The following is a 23,123-nucleotide window of genomic DNA, read 5'->3' as shown; positions in this document are numbered from 1 at the left end:
AAATAAGTAATTTTATTGCTAAGTATAAATATTCAATTTAATCTAGTGTGAAATACATAAGATATCTCACTGTCACAAACAGATGTATTGTATTAAATAAATTTTTGCTTTTTGTACTGGAATTCAACAGGTCAGGTTTAAATAACTGCCAAACAACTTGCTTTGTTGAATAGTCCCTACTCCAAAGGGGGAAAATATTCCTTTTTGAACCAATCTGCTCACTTCCTGGCTGACTTAGCTTAGTAAGGGTAGATGTGGTATTTTACCTTTCCGAGCACCTCCCAATATACATACCATCTGGGATATTTATTACTGACATACATATGTGTTTATTAAAGTTAGTTTGTTCTAATGAACTTCTCAGATCAGGATGTGGCTTCCTGGCAAAAGGTAGGCTGATGATCCCTAGCCTGTAATATTAATCATGTTGCCTTAATGTTTTGGTAACCTGAAGCTGTAAAAAGTACATTACCTAGTGGGGATTGGGATGTTCCCAGAGGCCCCTTTATTTGGGCAGTTCTTGATCAGAGCAATGTTGTGTGCTAAATGTAACATGTAATGGTAGGGACAGCATGTTCCATCAAAGGCTTAACTAAGTTATCATTAAGTGATAGTTTAAGTGGAAGGTTTTTTAAGGTATCTACGTAATGCTGAAGTGGGAAAGGAACTGTTTGAACTGGGGCTGTTAGGGCTCCTGCACAATAACATTTTGTGGGGATTACAAATCGGAGAATAATAGTACTTCTGTGTGGTTCTGGTCACCACAGTCTAGGAAGGCTTTTATTAAGGATGTTGTTAAATGCTAAATGGCATTTAAATATTAAGGCTCTTCAGAAACATTATTCCCTCTTTTGGATCCATATGCTTTTATTTTTTCCTTCCCTTTTCATTCTTCAGTGTTACTTATGGCTGTGAACAGTGTAGTTGTAGCCCTGTTGGTCCCAGGATGTTCCGGAGACAAGGTAGGTAAGGTAATAGCTTTTCTTGGACCAACTTCTGTTGGTGAGAGAGACGGTCTTTTGACAAAGCTTGTCTCTCTGTCCAACAAAAATTGGTCCAAGAAAAGCTATTGCCTCCCCCACCTTGTCTCTCTTATGGCCGTGAAAGCAGTTTAATTAAAAGCCCCTATATTTTTACTGAGTTTGTGAAAAATATTATTTTTGGGGCTGGCATTTTTCATGCTTGCTCTGAACACTTACATTATTTTTTATTTTTTTTTAAAGCTTTGAAGGAATCTGTTTAACACTAGCCCATATACCAACTAATCAGCTGTTTATACAAATGCAAAGAAAACATTTGTAGGGTTAATCTAAAAAGTCTTTCTTTTTTAAAACTTCAAATCCGGGACTGAATTCTGATTGACAGTTGAAGTCTTTCATACATTGGAAGAAATCACTTTTAGAAATAAGGAAGTTATAGAAGTGACTGAAAGCAGCATGCTGCACCCATAGATGGTATGGGCAGGGCCGGCGCAACCCCTTAGGCGACCTAGGCGGTTTCCTAGGGCACTACAATTTGGGGGGCAGCGACCGCGGCGGTATTTCGGCGACAGGACCTTCCACCACCTCTGTGGGGGGCGGTATTTCGGGGCGGGATCTTCCGCCGCCTAGGGCGGCAGAAAAGCTAGCGGCGCTCCTGGGTATGGGACTGACTGCTAGATGTTTAACGCAGCCCTGGAGCATAGTGGTGTAGAGAGAAATGTGCTAGTGTAGGGTACCATGCACTCAACATGCTTTGAGGAGAATGTATATGCATGAATCATAAATATCAAGCCCTAAATCTCTAGAGGCTTTCCACATAAAAGAATAAATAGAGTTCTAAGATCTCAATTACTAATTACTTAATTTGAGACGTCAAATTAAGTTTTAATTTAACAAGTCTCAGCTGTAGTATTCTTCCTACGCTTCTGAACATTCTTGTTAGTGATAGCCTTGTCAAAGTGTGAAATGCACAGCTTTGTATAAATTGCGATGATTTAGTCAAAAGGTATAATTTACTGAAAGATATTTGGAAGCAGCAAGACAAGGCAAATGGAATCAGACAGCTCAGCTTAGTAATGTAAGAACTGATGTACCAGTTCAGTGACCCATTAAATCATAGACTCATAGGACTGGAAAGGACCTCGAGAGGTCAATTAGTCCAGTCCCCTGCACTCATGGGAGGATTAAGTAATATCTAGCCAATCCCTGACAGGTGTTTGTCTAACCTGCTCTTAAAAATCTCCAATGATGGAGATTCCCCAACCTTTCTAGGCAACTTATTCCAGTGCTTAACCACCCTGACAGTTGGGAAGTTTTTCCTAATGTCCAACATAAACCTCCCTTGCTACAAGCCCATTGCTTCTTGTCCTATCCTCAGAGGTTAAGAAAAATAATTTTTCTCCCTCTTCCTTGTAACAACCTTTTATGTACTTGAGGACTGTTATGTCCCCCCTTAGTCTTCTCTTTTCCAGACTAAACAAACCCAGTTTTTTCTATCTTCCCTCATGGGTTGTTTTCTAGACCTTTAATTTTTGTCACTCTTCTCTGGGTTCTTTCCAATTTGTCCACATCCTTCCTGAAATGTGGTGCCCAGAACTAGACACAGTACTCCAATTGAGGCCTAATCAGCACGGAGTAGAGCGGAAGAATTACTTCTCGCGTCTTGCTTACAACACTCCTGCTTAATACATCCCAGAAGGATGTTCGCTCTTTTTTTTTTTTTTTTTTTTTTTTTTTTTTTTTTGCAACAGTGTTAACTGTTGACTCATATATTTTGTGGTCCACTATGACCCCCAGATTCCTTTCCGCAGTACTCCTTCCTATGCAGTCATTTCCCATTTTGTATGTGTGCAACTGATTGATTGTTCCTTCCTAAATGGAGTACTTTGCATTTGTCCCTATTGAATGTCATCCTATTTACTTCAGACCATTTCTCCAGTTTGTCCAGATCACTTTGAATTTTAATCCTATCCTTTAAGGCACTTGCAACCCCTCCCAGCTTGGTATTGTCTGCAAACTTTGTAAGTGTACTCTCTATGCCATTATCGAAATCATTGATGAAGATATTGAACAGAACTGGACCCAGAACTGATCCCTGTGGGACCCCACTCATGTTCTTCCAGCATGACTCTGAACCACTGATAACTACTCTCTGGGAATCGTTTTCCAACCAGTTTTGCACTCACCTGATAGTAGCTCCATCTAGGTTGCGTTTCCCTAGTTTGTTTATGAGAAGGGCTTGGAAGACAGTATCAAAAGCTTTACTAAACTCAAGGTATACCAGGTCTACCGCTTCCCCCCCATCCACAAGGCTTGTTACCCTGTCAAAGAAATCTAGTATCCTGTTTTGGACAGTGATTAATACAAACAGCTTCAGAAGAAAGTGCAAGAAATCCTGTAGTAGACAATTTTGGAATACGTTGCCCATAAGAGAATCTTTCCAAAACTCTTCTTAATGAATGACTCACTTATGGAAGAACCATAAGTAAACAATTTGGAAAGTGAAATAGATCTTTTTATGATCAGAAAGGCAACACTGCAGATCAGCATTCACTTGATCTGTTGGGGGCCCATAGCAAGCTTTGCTGCCGTTCAGCGGTGACATCATAAGGTGTTTTCTTTCAGTGGGAGACCCTACATTAGACTGTTAGAAAACAATTAATTATGTTTCAGAAAGCCTGTCCTCCTGATTTCAGTTTTTCACTTTCCATGCCCTTCTGATGTCTGGGTGGACAGTTCATCTCCTTGACATGTCAGTATCTGGGAGTCTCTTGTTTCAGTGTGCTTTCCTGTCAGTGGGGTGAATTAAACTTTAATTACACAAAGTAGGGAGATGGTGGTGGTGATTTGCTTGTTCCTTTTTCATCATGGCATTTTGGGTCCCTGGGAAGCGAAGTGGTAAAGGGCAGTACAGTTTAGGAGGATGTATGCTGTACAAACTCCCTTCCTTCCTATGCTACAGTTCTGATAGTGCTTATTCCATGTCAGGAAAAAGATTATCTTTACCTGGGCCTCTACTAAGCAAAGGCTACTAATAATGCAAATATTGTAGTGTGTGGCATGATGCTATAATCAGGAGTCCAGGATGAAATAATCAATCTTGCTTTTGTGTTAAACCACAATCATTATGTCTTTAATTGTACCATATTAGTGTCTTATTTTGAGGTTTCTATGTCTGTCATATCCACCTGTTTGACATGAAGGACAAATTAGATTGTAAATATTTTGACTGGGACTGCTCCTCTTTTGTGTTCAGTACTTAGCATGATGAAGATCTTAAGGCCAGCAAGTGGGGAGCCTAACCTTTGCACAACTTCTGAACTGTGCTGCTGGAGAAGGTGTGAAGTTCTGTTCACAACACCCAGAGCTGTAAGCCACTGTGTTAGCCCCCTGCCTCAGCAAGTGGGAGCTTTGCTGCTGCTAAGTTGTGTCAGGGAGCTGACCCAAAACCTGTCTGCCATGCCAGCAAGCTCTTCAAGAGTCTGCCAAACTAAACCTTGGTAACAATGAAACCCAGTGAACGCCGGTTACTGAGTTCCCCAGAGATGTCTCTGCAGTATCCAGTCCCTCTCACTGAGACACACTCTCAGAAATTAAGTTTGCTGCCTCCAGTGAGACAGTGTACACACCAGTGTGTTAAGTTAGTTGAAGGCACACTTCACTTTAATACACAGCACTGAGATGGTTTAGTTAAAAATCAAGAATGTTTGTTTATTAACAAAGAACAGAGGTTTAAGTGGTATTAAGCGAGAGAAAAAGAAACGTGATTACAAACAAAACAAATCACGCTTTCTAGTGACTAAAATTTAATTTTAGCCAGTTAAAATCTTTGCCTATGCAGTTTTCTTACTCATATCAGGTTACTAGCATCTTTAGCCCTCCAGGCTCAGGGATCTAACTTTCATGGGCTCAAAGTGTGCTGTCCCCGAAGTGATGGATAACTAAAATTTCTTTTTGCTGTCTGTCTCTCAAGAGCCAGGAAGGATTCCTGGCACACAGACTCTGTCCACTAGAGTACTCCCTGAGTTGCTGCTAGTTAGCTTGATTGCTTGGTTTACCTTTTATGTAAATATACTTTCGTTGTCCTCTGCCTGTAATCAAGCCAGTCGGACAGGGTAATCCACTTTCCTTTGTCTAGGGAAGGTTGGTTTATGTTTAGGAGGTAGTGCATATTTTAAGAACATATTTCCAGTACACATGTATGTATGGGTTTTGCACAAGTTCTATATCATGGTGATTTTCTGGATCAGTGTGTCACCAGTTTTTACATAGGATACTTTACATGACATCTTTTAGATACATATTATGACACAGTGTTTTGGGGGTAGTGGGTGTCGAGCCTGACACGAATTACAATATGGTGGGCCCTCTGCCAGTTGGCATTGAGGGCCTCCCAGGGACACAGAAGATGACTGCCATGTGTAGTCCCTAAGTGTACTAGAACTGCTTGTCTCTTGTTTGCTAGAGAAGTCTGCAGTTTGCACACTTAGTAACTTGCCAGAAGGGTAAATTGTGCAGCCATTTGCCCAGCTGCATTATTCACTCTTCTCCATTGAGAAGATTTAAATAGTACTCTGTTAAGCGTGTATAAAGTGGTAGTCTTGAGGAATCTTGTGTGGATATGCTAGGTGGGAAAGGAGAATAAAGGAAAAAGCTAATAAGAAATCTGGATTGCATGCTGTTGCAAACATTCAAGTAATTTGGTCCAGATTTATTTCATGCAGGGTGGGAGGTATAAAAAGTGCCAGTAAATCAAACTCTTTTCTGACTTTTGACTCCTATTATTCTGCTCTGATCTGAATGTGGCTGCATATGCTTGGTCGCTTTGGTCTTTGCCCAAGCAGCCCTCTGTATGCTGCTACTTATTGTTAGGCAAAAAGATTCTTTTCCCCAAGAATCAGGCAAGCACAGACAATACTGAAGGGGATTTATTCACGGTACCAGGAAGACTGACCAGCAGCTTCAAAAATACGGTGCCATAGTGGCCAGTTATATACATTCTCTTATCAATTCATTTGCATTTATTTGTACATCCAGAGACAGACATTGTTACAAGTCAAGAGAACCCTGAACAAAGATAAAAATAAAAATCGTACGTATATATAAAAGCCTCCTATTGCTTCAAGCATCTATGGCTACCTTGTGGGGGAAAGAGGCAGGGTGGGAGGGGGTAGGGATGAGTGCTTACAGATATCCGGTGGGCTGTGAAGGGAGGGTTTGTTCTGTTCTAAGAGCGGAGTTACTGGGCGGGTATTGACCATATAAGCTTATCAATTGTTTACAGTTGTCTCTGTCCTTGCTACTGAAGCATTCCTGCTTGTTCTGCAGGTTTTGTCTTAGCTGTTAGCTAAATTTTAATTCTTGCCTGACATTGTCAACCCTAAATATCCAAAAATCATGAGTCAAGTCCTTAAAAATCATTAAATTGTCTTAAATCATGAGGCTTTATATTGGGAGTGGTGGAGAAGGGCATTATTTGCCTTCTGGTTTCCAAGCCTTTAGGGTACCTTGTTCATGTTTTCAGGCTATTCTCTGCAACCAGGAGGGCTAAGAACTTAGTTTGATTTAAAAATTAGTACTGAGATTCTCATATAATCAGTTGCTCCAAGGAGATTAGGCTTAAAAGAACCACCAAATATTGAGACCTGAAATAAAATTGCGAGAGCTGGCAACACTATGCCTGATAGGCTTGAAGAAACAACTGCCCTCTTCCACCCTTTCCTTGTGGCAGACTGAAAATGGTGGCTTTCCAAAAGAAGCTGTCTGGTATCTTTAATGTGGTGATAGCACTTGCCATACCAGCACTTCATTTCTGAGTTGCAATGGAAAGGATTTAACATGTCTATGTGCACTTATGGTTATTTGCATGAATTAATGTACCTGAACATGTGATTCAAATATGTATCTTCAGCTATTTGAATGAACGTGCTGAAAATGCTTCCCATTTGATTCTTTGTTCAGGAATCTAATCACTACATAGTCTTCCATTTTTTGAGACATATAGTTACTCTTTTATCTACTTCCTTTATGCCTACATAAGGATAAAGAGTTTGATCTAATAAGGTAAGCAACATATTCTGTCATTTGGAAAGGTGAATCTTAATTGTTGAAAACAGGAGAAGAGAACTCTGATACTTTGTATTGTACTTCATCACTGCATTGAATCTGTAAGCAAATGTAAAACATTAAGTACCTGTTTTATTAATCTGTTTTATTTTAAAATTACATATTTTGACATTTTAATTAAATTAAATAGACTTAGTATCTTATATTTTTCAAATTCAGTGTCTTTGAAAAGTCTGAGTGGTGTGTTTTTTTTTTTTTTTTTTTTTTTTTTTTAATGGTCTCCTTTTTTAACTGCAGTAGTATATAGGTAAGTATCAGAGGGGTAGCCGTGTTAGTCTGAATCTGTAAAAAGCAACAGAGGGTCCTGTGGCACCTTTGAGACTAACAGAAGTATTGGGAGCATAAGCTTTCGTGGGTAAGAACCTCACTTCTTACCCACCCATATGCACTTGCATCTGAAGAAGTGAGGTTCTTACCCACGAAAGCTTATGCTCCTAATACTTCTGTTAGTCTCAAAGGTGCCACAGGACCCTCTGTTGCAGTATATAGGTAAATCTACCTCATGTTAAATCATTTGAAATCCTAGCTGTGATCAAATGATAGTTTTCTTCAGTGACTTTATTCTTTGGTAAGCATTACGTACACTACAAATGTGGTTTAAATCTATCTCAATAACAGTTTTTTAATGGCTTGAGCACTTTCTATAATTGTTTCATTAATATAGGTTTTTTTTTTTTTTTTTTTTTTTTTTTTTTTGCGCCAAAAAGATTTTTAATTAGTGTTAGAATTTGGTTTAGCTTTTTGCCTAAAAAAATTTCAAGCACTCACACTAACCTGACTATGCAAAAATTAACAGATAGGTTTTTAAAATACATCCTTAAAGAAAATAAGCTCAAACAATAATGGTATGAGGAGAAACAATATTCTGTCTCACCTGTCCTTGGATCTAAATCTGTGTAAAGTAAACACGCTGTATTTTAAGGTAATAAAGATTCAAAAAAATGTGCAACTAAATTTGCAGATTTACAATCTGCTGAACATTGTTCTTGAAGAATCTAGCCAGGAAATGGGTCATCCACATACCGAATGTGAAATCAGTCAAGTCAAATCACTATAAAGTATTATCATAATGATGTTGGTTTGAAAGTATGTAGAAAACTGAAAGCGAGGACATAAAATGAGAGGCAAAGTTTGAAGGTATGATTTAGCATATCCTAAATCAACTCCTTTATAGTCATCTTGGATAAATTGGACCTAGGATTTAGTCTGTAGACTATTTGACCATGGTGCAGTTGAGTATAAATCTAAACTCACTCACTTTGCCCAAGGCAAATTATCCTATATTGTGCTTCTTGGTTGCCAAACTTGAAGCACTAATGGAAATGGGGATTACTGCTTGCAATGTGGCACTGCCTGATCATTCAATGTGTAGAACTCTCCAACCATAATGAACAAAATCAAGAAGAGCCAGACTTGCTATTCCGCAACATGTGGTGCTTTGAAGTCATTCTTCCTGTCACTAGAGTGAATTTGAGGTTCATCCCTAACTGGTCTCTTGATGCATTTTATTTGCAAAGTCTGTAACCAAGACCACTTAAATTACATATTGCATACAGTAATGTGTTAAAAACAATTCCCTTGTTTTAAAGGGATGTTTATAGGAAGATATGCAATTGAGTAAGAAATCTGGTATACAGGAAACACCTGAAGTTACACAGGTTAATTTCATTTGTTTTAATTTTGGGAGTGGCTTCTCAGCAAACAAACTGGACTGTGTCAAATTTTTGTTATACCTCTTCACTTACTTAAATATCTTCTCAATTTTCTGTTTGGCACACATTCCATTTTGCTATTCTGTTTCTGTAGCAGCAAAATGTGACTGCTTTGTTTGTTTGATAACAAAAATGGTAGCTTTGTCAAAAAGGGATGTACAAAGCTGTATGTTTAGAATGTTCACTAACAAATTTGTATCTGATCTTCATTCTTTCTCTTCCATATAGCATAAAGGAGCAAATTAGTTGACAGCTGCTAAACACATGTTGCTCACTAGAGTGAATTTGTGCAGAAAATGGTCTCACTAGTTTGGCATGACATGATTTATTTGTAACTGTCTGGTGATGGGTAGGTCTGCTTATCTGTGGGGGCAACATTTTATTATGGAATGCCATGGTATGCATATAATTTTAAGGTGGACTAAAATAACCTGTCTAATCAAATTGCTAATGCCATCTTTAAATTGGAACATATTAAACGTGAGATTTCTTAGGCAAGCAAGGTAAAATGTAAATACTTGTTGCAGGTTGAATAATCAAGACGATTGTACTTATTATTAAAGCTCATTAAATGCAAAAGAAGTATATGAGTTTTAGGTACTGTCCAAAACATATTCTAATTTTCATCTTTCTTTTCCCCCCAAGGTCCTTGATTCCTCAACGCTTAGTTTCGGTACTCGAGTGAAATGGTTTGCCATATGTTTTGCAACTGGTATTTTCTGTTCTATTCTTGTAAGTGAATTTTTGTTCTGACGTTTTATGAAGATGCTATGGTAGAATCTTGCTAACCTTCATTCTCTGGGCCTGATCCAGTGGGGTGCTGGGCACCCTCTCCCTATTGTTACAATTGGAATAAAGGGCGATCAATACCTTGCTGGGTCTGATGCTTCATAATCCACACTACTGGCAGTATTCCCCTATTGACAGTAAATGGTCTAGTGACATATCATATTAAAAGGATTAAGTATTGACACAATTAACTAGTACATTATGTAGTAGTTTAAATTAAAACAAACATACAGTAACCAAAAAGGTTGAGCGTGGTGGGTGGGTGTGTATATGTATGTATGTATTAAAAAAACAAAAAACAAAAAAAAACACAGCACACGAAAAGATGGGAGTTGCCTTACCAAGTGGGGGGTCAGTGCTAACGAGGCTAATTCAGTTAAGGTGGAAGTGGCCTATTATCAACAAAAGGAACAGGAGTACTTGTGGCACCTTAGAGACTAACCAATTTATTTGAGCATAAGCTTTCATGGGCTACATCCGAAGAAGTGGGCTGTAGCCCACGAAAGCTTATTCTCTAATAAATTTGTTAGTCTCTACGGTGCCACAAGTACTCCTGTTCTATTTGCGGATACAGACTAACATGGCTGGTACTCTGAAACCTATTATCAACAGTTGACAAGAAGTGGTGAATATCAGAGAGAAAATTACTTTTGTAGTGCTAACGAGGCCAATGCAATCAAGGTGGAAGTCACCCCTTCCCAACAGTTCATAAGAAGGTGTGAGTATCAGCAGAGGAAAAATTAAGTTTTTGTAGTGACCCATCCACTCCCAGTCTTTATTCAGGCCTAATTTGATGGTGTCCAGTTTGCGAATTAATTCCAGTTCTGCAGCTTCTCATTGGAGTCTGTTTTTGAAGTTTTCGTTGTTGAAGAATTGCCACTTTTAATTACCACATTCCACACAAAGATGGACTACAAGCCATCAGGAACAGTATCCCTGATAATGTCACAGCAAACCTGGTAACTGAACTTCGTAACTTTGTCCTCATCCACAACTATTTCAGATTTGGGGACAATGTATACCTTCAAAGGGTGTGATGTGCAGGAGGGGGCTCAGGGCAGGGGGTTGGGGTGCGGAGAGGGGGTGCAGGGTGCGGCAGGGGGCTCCGGGCAGGCGGTTGGGGTGCAGGAGAGATTCAGGGTGTGGGCTCTGGGGTGGCAGCAGCACGCAGTAGGGCTAAGGCCGGCTCCCCACCGCTCTTGGAGGCGGATGGCACCATCTCCCTGCAGCCTCTGGGGAAAGATGGGGCAGAGGGCTCTGCACGCTGCCCTCGCGTGCTCCCCTGTGGGTACCTCCCCCAAAGCTCCCATTGGCTGCAGTTCCCCATTCCTGGCCAATGGGAGCTGTGGGGGGCAGTACCCCCTGCCCCACTTTTCCCCCAGGGATGTGGTGCCAGGTGTTTCCAGGAGTGGCGTGGGGCCCACAGCACCACCGGGGTGGCAGTCCCACAGGCCGGATCCAAAGCCCTGACAGGCTGGATGCGGCCTGTAATTTGCCCACCCCTGCTCTAAGGTGCCACAAGGAATCCTCATTGTTTTTGCTGATAGAGACTAATATGTCTACCACTCTGAAATTCTTTTCAGAAGAGATTGCTAGTTCTGCTTGCCTAACTTGAGACACCTTCGTCTTGACTTTCAGTGGTGCGGAGCATCTGACTCCTGTTGACTTCACGTAACATTGTTGCTCAGCATTTCTGAAATTAAGTCAAAGATGTCTCAAATTGGGCACCCAAAATCAGTGGTCATTTTTGAAAAATCAGCTGCATGTGTTGCAGAGACCTCCAAACTGTACCAAACAGCCACATTTAGAACTGTAATTTTTGTGAGTATTTACACCTTTATTTAAACCATCCATTAATGTGTAAATCTCTCCACTCATTATGTGTAGAGTAGTAAAGTTCTTGTGAGTGTTGGTGTATAGTTGTGACATCACCCAAAAAGCACAACTAATCAGTTGAAATGTAGCTTGGAACAACTGTTTGCAAAGCGGTATGGTTTAAGTTACTACTTTTTGATGGAGCGTAGATCCAGTATTAATATAACATGACTTCCAACCACAAAGGATAGAAATGCTTTACAGGCAAAGGACTTATTAAATGTCTTCTATACAGTGAAAATCAAGTAAATAAGCCTCATTCTCTCTATCAGAGTCTTAATAAAGTATGAAACACACAGCTAACTTAGCAGAAGTGACATTCTTTCATATTAAGAAATGAAGCAGGCATAGTTTATTCCCCTCTACAGCATGTGACAATGGGAATAAAACCTTCCTTGTCAGATGCTTTAGACTGGCCATGTGATATCTTTCTCCCAAGAGTGAATGCTTATACCGTGGGCTCTATTTTATTGGCCATAACATAAAATGATAACTTATTTATCTCCTATTTAATTTGACCCTTTTTCACATTAAAGGCACATTTAAGCACATGGCTGAACAGCTTTCACTGTCACTTGAAAATATATATTTTCTGTGGTGTTAAGTGGAGACATATCATCTCTGTCCCATTGATTGACATCTATTCCTGGGAAAATGCAAGTGATGCTGGCTTATGAGTTCTTGCGCTGTTTCTATATGATTTTTGAATGATGCAGGGCAACCTGTGGTCTTTAGGAAGTGGAAATAGCTGTGAGCTGAAATATTTCAAAAACTTCTATCCGGGAAATAACGCTTAGAACAGTTGGCTGAACGTAACCAGTAATTCTCCATGTCCCTGTGACTGAGCTGTTTTGGGGAGGGGTAGTGGAGGGGCATCTCCTATTTCAAGTCAAACCCTGTGGGGAAGGCATCTTGTAGAGTACTTGAAGCAGATGCGATGCAAGACTAAGTAGTAGTGAAGTCATTTACTTTTTTAAATGTTACTTGCTAGTAGTAATAGCTCTTGCCCTGTCTTTCATGGAAGGCAAGCAAGAATGGGACACTGAGAGAACTAGTAGAGGAATGCAAAGAGAACCAAATCAGAGAGGTGGCAATATGTTACTGTAGTGGTCAGTCCTGCATTGGATCTGACAGTGTACAAAATAATCATTCAATCTGAGAATTATCTGGTACGCTGATACTAGGCTCAAATTCACTTGGACTACTGCTAAAAAGTAGGGCTGTTGAGCAATTTAAAAAAATTAATAGTGATTGTTTGCATGATTAAAAAAATTAATCATGCAATTGATTGCAGTTTAATCACACTGTTAATACTAGAATACCATTTATTTAAATATTTTGGGGGGGTTCTAAATTTTCAAATATAGGGTCAGGGCTGGGGGCTCTGGGATTCAGCCTGGCACAAGGCTTCAGGTTGGCATGGGCCGCTTCAGCCCCAGGTGCCTTGGAAGCCATGGGCTAGTGTTTAGCCCCCTACTACTGATGTCTCCTGCCCCACCCTCAGGTATGCAAACGATACATTACTTTTTTAAAACACGTTAATTTTGCTTTCAGTTAGTCTCAGGCATTAACTGTGATTGACAGCCCTAATAAAAATTTTGAGATTCCATTGGGTGGTTTTGCCTCTACAGGTCTGAAGCTGGTTGTACAAAGCAATTTGATGTGCTTTGAAGGTTCGTGTAGGTAGGGTGACCAGACAGCAAATGTGAAAAATCGGGACAGTGGTTAGGGGGGTAATAGGAGCCTATATAAGAGAGACCCCAAAATCAGGACTGTCCCTATTAAATTGGGACATCTGGTCACCCTACATGTAGGTTCCCCACAATTCCATTGTCCCCTTTCCTCTGTTCTGTATTTCCATCCCCAACTGCTGTTAGCAGATTTCTCCAAGAGCCTTAGGGCTGGTCTACACTATGGGGGGGCGGGATCGATCTAAGATACGCAACTTCAGCTACGCAAATAGCGTAGCTGAAGTCGAAGTATCTTAGATCGAATTACCTGGGGTCCACACGGCACGGGATCGACGGCCGCGGCTCCCCCGTCAACTGCGCTACTGCCGCTTGCTCTGGTGCAGTTCCGGAGTCAACGGTGAGTGCGTTTGGGGGATTGATATATCGCGTCTTAACGAGACGCGATATATCGATCCCGGATAAATCGATTGCTACCCGCCAATACGGCGGGTAGTGAAGACGTACCCAGAGATTGGACACTAGATGGGCAGGGCTCTGAGTTACTACAGAGAATTCTTTCCCAGGTGTCTGGCTGGTGGATCTACTTGATTACTGTATTTGGGGTAAGGAGGGAATTTTCTCCCATGTCAGACTGGCAGACCCTGCAAGTTTTTCACATTTCTCTGCAGTGTGGGGCACAGGTCACTTGTTGGTTTGAGCTAGTGTAAATGGTGTACACTCTGTAACTTAGTCTTTAACTCAAGGTTTGAGGACTTCAGTAACTCAGCCAGAGGTTATGGGCCTACTGCAGGAGTGGGTTGGGGAGGTTCTGTGGCCTGCAATGTACTGGAGGTCAGATGAGATTACCATGACGGTGCCTTCTGGCCTTAAAGTCTGTGAGGCTGTTGGGGAAGATAGTGAATGAAGTAGGTGGACTGCAGTGTCTCTATATATGGATGATGCCTAGCTTTACATTGCTCTTTTTGCAGGTCTGATTGATGCAGGCAAATGACTTATGCAGGGTCTAACTTTCATTAGGGTTTGGCTAAGAGCTAGCTGGCTGAGGTTTAACCCAGATAAGAGTGAGATGAGCCTGGAGAAAGCATCTGGAATAATTGGCAGAGACTGTTTGTCATAGTCACATCCTGGTAGTCTTATAGTAATTCCTGGCCACTTCTGGATGATCAAGTAGCAGAGGCCATGTGTGCTTTTTTTTTTTTTTTTTTTTTAATCTGGGCGTGGCACAGTTTTATCTGAACCTAGCCACAGTCATCCACTCCTCTCTCATTTAGAGAGCGGCACTTGGGTCTTCATTGTAAGATGACTCAAACTGTATTTGATGCAAAATGTTACTTTGCTTGCTTAAATGGTACTTTTTACATGGAACACTACGCTTGTGCTCTGGTCTACGTTGTCCTCCTTTTGGTTTGTGTGATTTAAGGTGTTGGTTTTGTCTGAAAGCGCTAAGTGGGTTGGCTTCTGGTTACCTTTAGAATCTGCCTCTCTTCCATGTTAGTCATGGCAGTTCTGATCAGCAGAGGGGTTTGAATGATCAACCCCCTGGTTTAAACCTGGAGGCTGATAGTGGAGGTGCTTGATTCAAACTTCTCCTTCCCTGTCCCTGCACATGCTTGGTCTGCCAGCCGAGGTTTGACGACTCAGACTTCTTTTTAGAACTGTTATGATTGGCGTGTGAGAAGTGATGGAGGACTTTCTTTTATAGTGGGGTTGGAGGGATTGTGGATATTAGTCCAGTATAACTTCATGAATATCTTCCTTTCACATAATGTACAGGAGCTTCTAACTTGGACTTATGGATTTTAAAGAAACAAAGTCTGTCTGCTGTACAGTAACCTAAAAAGAAAACATCTATACAATTACTACTAGAAGAACCAGTGAAATAGGCCTCTTATACAAATGTTGGCTCTAGTAATACTGATAGGATTTATTTTCACACCTCTGCAATAACATTAGGGAGACTCCATTAAATACATTAAATCATTACATCTCACTTGCCAGTAGAGGGAGGTATTAATCTGCTGGATGGTTAGTGCAGTCTCTGAAAACAGTGTATGACCAGTGTAGGTCATGGTGACTTCCTTGTGACTTTACATTTTATTTTCAGACACACTAAACTGGATGGACTAGCAATTGAAAGTACGAAAATATTTTTTTCTTGTGCAGGGGACAGCATTTCTGTGGCTTCCCTCGGGGCTGAAACTTTTTGCAGTGTTCTACACCTTAGGAAATATTGCTGCATTAGCCAGGTATGCATTATTTTCCTAGTTATTAGTAATAAGTTCTACCATTTTGGAATCTGAATTTCTAACTGCAAATTTGTGTGTAACATTAATATTCAAATGTGAAGAACAATGCTTTATAATTTCAGGTCATATGTATCTTGCACTTTACATTTTCATGTTACTAATACACTAGTTACAATGGGAATATACCAGTTACTTATTTCCCTCCCTCTTCTACACAATTATATTATGTTTTTTATGATCACTTCATAAATACATCCTGATTTCTATTTACTTTGGCTGGCAGGTTGTAGACTATAGGTTTTGGACTTCTGTATGTTTCTAAATCCATCTGCCATCTCCTCACACCCCAATTTCACTAATCACTAATGTAGGCATCTCAATATGGGCATCTTATGATAGGAAACATCTTGCTTTCAACCAGAGCTCCTTTAATTTTTTTTTTTTATAAATGGAAAACCAGTCTGGGAGACCCTAAAATTAATCCCTGAAAATTCTTGGCTTAGAATAAGACCAAGCATGGTCTTTTAAAAATTGTTTAACTTTAAAATTTAAAACTCTGCTGTATTTTTATCTATTCCCACCACTCCTTCTTGCAGGCAGATGCCTTGCCATGTTGCTGAGACTGTGGCTTTTGAGGCTGTGCTCTCAGGAAAAACAATAGCAAACTTAACTTTCTGTTGCTGCTGCTAAACTACAAAAGAGGCCTTGTAAGATTGTGCTGATTTCATTCTCCTGTATGTTTCACCAGAGTGAAGTGCCACACTCTATGAACATGAAGTATGAGTCCATAAAGTTCTTTCTCAGTCCTGGTCCTCCCTCCCCACTTTCACTAGAGTGTTTTGTGTAACTGATTAGCTTTTGAACTTTTTCTACTTTTACAAACCCTGTGCATAGCGCCAAAAAACTCTGTCAACATTTTCTTATTTTGATCTACATAACATCTTGGGTCCTGTTTGGAGCTCTTTGCCAGAAAGGATCATAGTTGGGCTGCTTGATGAGAACACTACCCCTTTGCCTCCTGTGTCATTTGTCTGAATTTCAGTGTCATCAGCTGCATCATCCCCTGCAGTGTAGCTGTCTTGAAAGATAAGGCCATTTGAAATAGTAGCCAGGTTGCAAGCTTGTGGGTTTTGCAGAGTAGGATTTTTAACTTGGCTCCCCATTTGCTTCAGGTGTAGTGTTTGTGAAGCGTGATGATGGGTTTGCCTTTGACTTCTGAGGTTCACTACTGTGTGCTGCCACCATCTTCAACCCTCTTCTGTCAGTTGTCATCCTCGGGTAGAGCTGCAGTAGTGTAACCTGAGAGAGACACAAGCATATTGCAGTGCTATCTGATAGGAAAGGGTCCAAATGGTTGTGGAAGGTGGAAAGAATGCATTGCTCCCTGTTATGGCAATTTGTGTCCAGACATAGGGATGAGTACATGACTCTGAAGCATGTTATCCCCTTCTTGCAATGTGATGCCTTTATCTGAGGTTGATGATCGTGTTGGCAAATGTTACTGTTTTTCTACTCCCTTCACCTTCTGCTAAGATCACTTCAGTCTTTTCTGAGTTGAGTTTCGGCTGACTTCTTCCAAGCATTAGGATATGCTGGTAGTGGCAGAGACTGCATTGATGACAAAGGAGGTGTATAGTTGTTTCATCTGCATATTGGTAACACACAAGTCTGCAGCACCTTACAGTCTCTCTGGCCTTCTATAGAGGGGTGTGAGGAAGAACAGAGTCTTGTGGGACAACATATGGTAGGGTCGGGGTGATTAAGAGAGAGTGTCATCTCTTCATACCTTTTTAGACCAGACATGGGCAAACTACGGCCTGCAGGCCACATCCGGCCCACGGGACCGTCCTGCCCGGCCTCCAATCTCCCGGCTGGGGAACCTAGTCACCAGCCCCTTCCCCACTGTCCCGCCTCCCACGCAGCCACGCCACCGTGCGGGCCGCGCTCTGGCCCGCTGCTTCCGCTGGGCAGTGTGGGTAGTGCAGCTGGCTCTGGCCAGGTGTTGCGGCTGCAAGCTCCTGCTTCTGGTAAGGGGGCGGGGCGCGGGGGAGTTGGGCAAGGGAGCATGGGGTCAGGGGATGGGGAATAGGGAGGGTTGGGAGTGGGAGTCCCGGGGGGCCTGTCAGGGGACAGGGATGTGGATAGGGGTTGGGAGGGCAGTCAGGGGACAGGGAGCAGGGGAGGTTGGATAAGGGGGTGGGGGGTTCTGGGAGGGGATGGTCAAGGGATGAGGAACAGATGGAGGTTGGATAGGGTGTGGGAGTCCCGGGGGGGGCTGTCAGGGGCGGGGGTGTGGATAGGGGTTGGGGCAGTCAGGGAGCAGGGGTGTTGGATAGGGGGCAGTCAGGGGGCAAGGAGTAGGGGGTGTTGGATGGCTGGGGATTCTGAGGGGGGCAGTCGGGGTGGGAAGTGGGAGGAGTCGGAAGTCAGGCTGTTTGGGGAGGCACAGCCTTCCCTACCTGGCCCTCCATACAGTTGCAGAACCCCGATGTGGCCCTTGGGCCAAAAAGTTTGCCCACCCCTGTTTTAGACTAATGCCTAATGTGTTACCTATATTGCCCAGGACTCATACATAGGTAGAAGGGCTTGTCATTTCCTTCCTTATCTCCTGCTCCAGGAGGCAGTGATTGACAGCATGCAAAAGGCAGGGAATGTGTGAAGGACACTGGATCTGAGTGGGAACCCTTGTGCTCTTGAGTGTGCTGACTCCTTCAGACCTCCCCTGAAGTGCAGTTAAAGTTCATATTCCTGTGCTGAGTACACTGCATTATGCCTACGGCTCAGTGTTTGTCATGGATTCCTTGACTTTCTGTGACTTCTGCAGCAGCCCCGGGCAGCTGGCCCCAGAGCTGCCTGAGCAGCTCTGGCAGTCCCCCGTTCAGTTGCACTGGCTGCTGCTAGGGCAATCTTGGGTCACCCCCACCCCCAGCAGCAGAAGTTTGGGTGTGGGGAGGGCTCAGGGCTTGGGGCTGCTGCTTACTGGGGGGGGGGGGGGGGGGGTAGGGCAGGCTCCTCTCCCCTAGCTCCACATGCTGCCTCTGCCAGGAGCCAGGCACCACCCCCCACAGCTCCCATTGTCCATGGTTCCCAGCCAATGGGAGCTGCAGAACTGGGCCTTGGGGAGGAGCAGAGGCAGCATGTGGAGCAGCTGGGGCCGCAGCTTCCCAGGAGCTGGGTAGGGAGCCTGCCCCAGCCCCACCAACCCTGCCCCAGCACCCATGGCCCCCCCCAGCTATGCCCCCCTTCCCAGCACCTGAGGCGCCCCCCCCCAAGTTTTAGTCAGGGGTATTTTTAGTAAAAGTCATGGACAGGTCACGGATCCGTGAATTTTTGTTTACTGCCTGTGACCTGTCCATGACTTTTTTACTAAAAATACCCCTGACTAAAACTTAGCGTTAACTATTACTTGTCCTCAGCAACAGATCAAGGCATCTGTCTGCAACGGAACTAATGGCAATGACATGTACACATGAGGTGTAAGGAGGTCAATATAAGATTGAAATGACCTTTTTAAAGACCAAGCAGTCAAATAGCTAATTTAATTTGGAGCACTGAAAACATATCCTGAGACAAACCATATTTCCTCTTAGGTAGGAAACAACACAAGAAATTAAGTACACAGGGTAATACTTAATTTCTTGGTCTTGTACTGTAACTGTGTAATGATAAACATAAAACAATGCAGAATAGTTACTCTAGTACTAACTATAGCCCTAATTACCTAATGCACAAGTTGTCTTGTAGTGACATCAAGCTCATTATTCTGCTCTTAAATCTAGGTATTGCAGCACAGATGACATCTCTCATTACCCAATGTTCTGAAACTTCTCAGTATACCCAAATCTTTCAGTAGAGTTTAGGCATTTACTGTATTGTTCCTGTTGCATTGCTTCTAAACTACACTTTTAAACTACATAAACAAAATTAATATGCTGAAGGGAGAAAAATCTCATTGACTGCTGTTAACACTAATGAGTAATACTAATTCCCTGTGAACCAAGATGAATGAATTCCAGGATTCTTTTATTTCTTTTAAAGAACATTGACAAATTAAAAATCACACTCTTATCTGGGCTCTTACTGCTCTCTTAAAGCGGTACCTTAGATTAGGAGGAAATTCGCTTGTCTTTTTCTCAGTTTACTTTTGTATTTTTACTCTTCCTCCACTTTGTATGGCACTTTCACACAGCTGAAAGGGTGAGAAACATTTAAAACATGGGGAAGATACAACTCAAACTGTAAATTGGCACGGGGGGATGCAAGGGCACATATAGTCTCAAGTTGCTTTAGACAGTTTTACAAGGATGTTTGGGGTTATATTTTTCGGTTACCACATTGTGCTAAAATCTACTAGCCTGTCATTCCCATAATCAACACGTTCAATCTACCTCTTCTCTTTCCCTCCCATCCCCGCAAATAAAACCCCATATTGGAAACACACTTAACTAGGGCCTGATTCTCTTGCAGATGAGAAGGGCCTCAGACCCTTTCTTCCATCACGATCCCTGGATTCATTCTCCTATCTCTGGATATGTGTTCACATCTATCACCACACATGTTCCTCACAAACACCCCACGCTGTTTGCTTAGACATCGTGTCACTCTCAACTCTGACACCACTCTATTTGCCATTCACCCCACCTCATCAGTTCTTCAGGGGTTTTTTTCCTTCTTTCATCTGCTCTCCTCTTTGCTCCCATGAAATTTCAGTAGTGCCTTTTCATGCAGCCTTCAGTACCTTTATTTCAGATCTCATGTTTTCTGTGAATAGCAGATACCTCACTACTTTTCCTGGCAACTCAGCATACAAGTCCCATGACCTAATTTTCCAGGGAGGGATGGGGCTTTCTTTTCTAACACCACCCTTGTTTAGAGAGAGGCTATTGGAGCAGATGAAATCTTTGGCCCCTCTCTGGAGAAGAAAGATCTTGGATAGCTTCTGTTTCCTGCCTATATCTAGGAGGAGAAGGCTGAGTCCAGCTGCAGAGTGGCAGAACAGGATTATTCTGACCCTGTCCTCTGCCAGACAACACGAGGAAGGAGCAGACCTGGCCTAGGGAGGATAAGTTCAGAAGAGCTGCTAACCTTCATTGCCCTTCAGTTTTAGGCACGGGGTAGAGGAAGGCTGGAGGATTCAGCAAAGGCTGCTGCAGCTGTTCCTCTACTTGATCTGGTGGTGAGCTCAGGCACAAAGAATGGTGTTCCCCTGCAGGTTTGACTGTGTAATAGCAGCAGATACTTTCCCTGCCTGGCAGCTCAGTTGAGGTTTGAGGTTTTTTGCAACTGTTAGGGCGAGAAACTATTACTTTTAAATGAACATTTAAGTTCTCTACAGGTTTGGCGTTTGTCATACTCAACCTGACAAATCTTCCTACTTAGAATCCTTCAGGTTTCTTCAATTCTGGTGAATTTCATTTTGAGATAGTCCTAGATAGACTAGACTCAAACTAGTGTCCCTTCGATATATCTAGGAATCTTTTGGAAGGAAATGAGGAGCAGATACACGTGTAGGCTGATTGCCAGGACAAACATATAAAGAGTATTAATCTTTGACCCTATCAGTAGCTGTTGTTGAAGTGTGGTGCCTTTCTCTAGCTTAAATATTGGATGGCTCTATAAATTACCTATTTTGATAATTTGCAAAGATTAATTGAATGTGACTTACTGTTTCTTCCTTATTTCATTAGTACGTGTTTCTTGATGGGGCCTGTGAAGCAGCTGAAAAAAATGTTTGAGCCAACAAGATTAATTGCTACAATTGTTATGCTGGTAAACTACATTTACTACTTTTTTTTTTTTTTTTTTTTTTTTTTTTAAATCTTACTGCATGGGGTGGGGGAGGAAGCAAATCTGAGGCTTTGGCCAGGAAGAAGTATTGCCTGGATGCACATTAAGTTTTTATTGGATTATTAGGTGCTGGACTGGTAACACCATATTTCAATATTGCCTGACACTTCTCATTATAAGATTCTATTTTCAGTTGCTCATAAATTTTGCCAAACTTTAATCATTCACCTAAAACAGTTCAGCTGTTTGAGACCGAGGCTAGGAAAAATAGGGTGGTGTGTTTTTTGTTTGGTCTTTAAAAAAAAAAAAAAATCTGATCTTTCCTTTGAAAGGCTTTAGCGCCTGCATGCATTGGAGCAGGTACCTGAAATTTGCCAGGTTTCCTTTGTGTTAGGGTGTGCCTTTTGCCTTCCTTGTTCCCCCCCCCCCCCCCCCCCAAAAGAAAAAAAAAATTGGCCCGGTTATAAAACTTTGAGAAATCTCACAGTGCTTGTGGTCAGTGGAGACTTGCTAGAGCATCATAGCTAAATTCAGCCTAGGGCTGAGCAGAAATTTCTCTGCATTTGTAGCTCTGAGCTGTGGCAGGGCACTGGAACTAAGAGAAGGGAGATGCTCCTGTGCTCTCAGTGCCGTCTGCTAGGCTCAGGAAGCCTAGAGGAGGGAGCTGCCTGATATAATGCAACGGGGACGAGAGCCACACTGCAGGGTGATGGGAAACATATCTGATGATGAGTCAGGGTATAGGAGGAGAACGGGGCCTGGCTGGGCAAAAAGACTGGGACAAGGAGCTGTGGTGGGTCGGAGTGGGGGATCGACCTGGCAATGGCTGGGCAGGGAGAGTGGAACTAGGATTGAAAAGCCAGGGTGGGGAAGAGACAGGACTGGGACAGGTTGGAGGGGACTGGGCAGAAGGAGCTAAGCTTCCAGGGACCAACTAGAGTACACTCCGCTCAGGCACCTGGAATGGAACTCTGGAATCTTGAGTCTCACCATTCTTCTACTGTCAGCAAATATCTGTGAAACTCACTGGCAGTCTCATCTTTTTCCCTCCCTCTTCTCTTCTCTCTTCCCCCACACCCTCAAATCCCCCCTTCAATCTGCTGGTCCACATAGTGGATAACAACCTACCAACACAAGTGGTAAAGGTCTGTGTAGTAGAACTAAAGGTTCCAATCCTGTTTATGACCCATGTGGGTGTAAATATGATGCCACATGATGGAATTTGTTTTTTCTCTTTGTTTTTTTTAAAACCCAGCAGGCTAATATGGGGTCAGTCAGGGCTGTCCCTACGGGACAAATCAGCCGGGATGCTCTCCCCCTGCCTGGGCTGGCGAAGTGACACAAACAGCTCCCTGGCAGAATTTCCTGTCTAGGTTGTACTGAGCAGACTCACCCAAACTGAGCAGGCACAGTAACATCTGCTAAAGCCTACACTGTCCTAGTGCCCCCCGCACCCTAACCCCACTCCCCTGGGCCAGGCTATAGGTGCTGACTTTGTAGGTGCTCTGGGGCTGGAGCACCATGGGGGGGGAAAAAATAGTGGGTGCTGAGCACCCACCTGCAGCTAGCGGCCCCACGATCAGCACTTCCCCTTCCCTCTCCCCGCCTCCTGCTCGCCACGAACAGCTGTTTCATGGTGTTCTGGAAGGCTGAGAAGGACGGGGGAGGAGCGGGGATGCAGCTCACTCGGGAAAGGGGGCGGAACTGCGTGGGATGGGGCCTTGGGGGAAGGAGTGAAGTGGGGGCAGGGCCTGGGGAAGAGCCTGGGGTCGAGTATCCCTTGGCAGTTTGAAAAGTTGGCGCTCCAGTTTGCTGGGAAGCAAGTATTCATGTAGACAAGCTCTTAGAAACTTTGAGCACAGAGTTTCAGTGGAGTGAAGAGGACAGAAACCAGATGAGGGGAAATTTAGTTGGATG

The 23,123-nt window shown here is 42.7% G+C and overlaps 1 protein-coding gene across 2 annotated transcripts in view; it reads left to right on the top strand.

The window, feature by feature from the left end:
* The window catches only part of SFT2D1 (SFT2 domain containing 1), a 36,750-nt gene that overhangs the window by 5,639 nt on the left and 7,988 nt on the right, over positions 1-23,123 (top strand). The window contains exons 2-4 of one of the 2 annotated variants that reach the window (XM_008171849.4): positions 9,464-9,550; positions 15,337-15,419; positions 21,107-21,188. In XM_008171849.4, the coding sequence (XP_008170071.3) occupies positions 9,464-9,550; positions 15,337-15,419; positions 21,107-21,188 (252 nt within the window). The remainder of the gene's footprint in view (positions 1-9,463; positions 9,551-15,336; positions 15,420-21,106; positions 21,189-23,123) is intronic. The other variant, XM_024108483.3, reaches the window with a different exon arrangement.

Source organism: Chrysemys picta, chromosome 3 (assembly GCF_011386835.1).
Source record: "Chrysemys picta bellii isolate R12L10 chromosome 3, ASM1138683v2, whole genome shotgun sequence".
NCBI classification, from domain to species: Eukaryota; Metazoa; Chordata; order Testudines; family Emydidae; genus Chrysemys; species Chrysemys picta.
The sequence above is the reverse complement of the archived record's forward strand: the minus strand, read 5'-3'. Positions and strand labels throughout refer to the sequence as shown.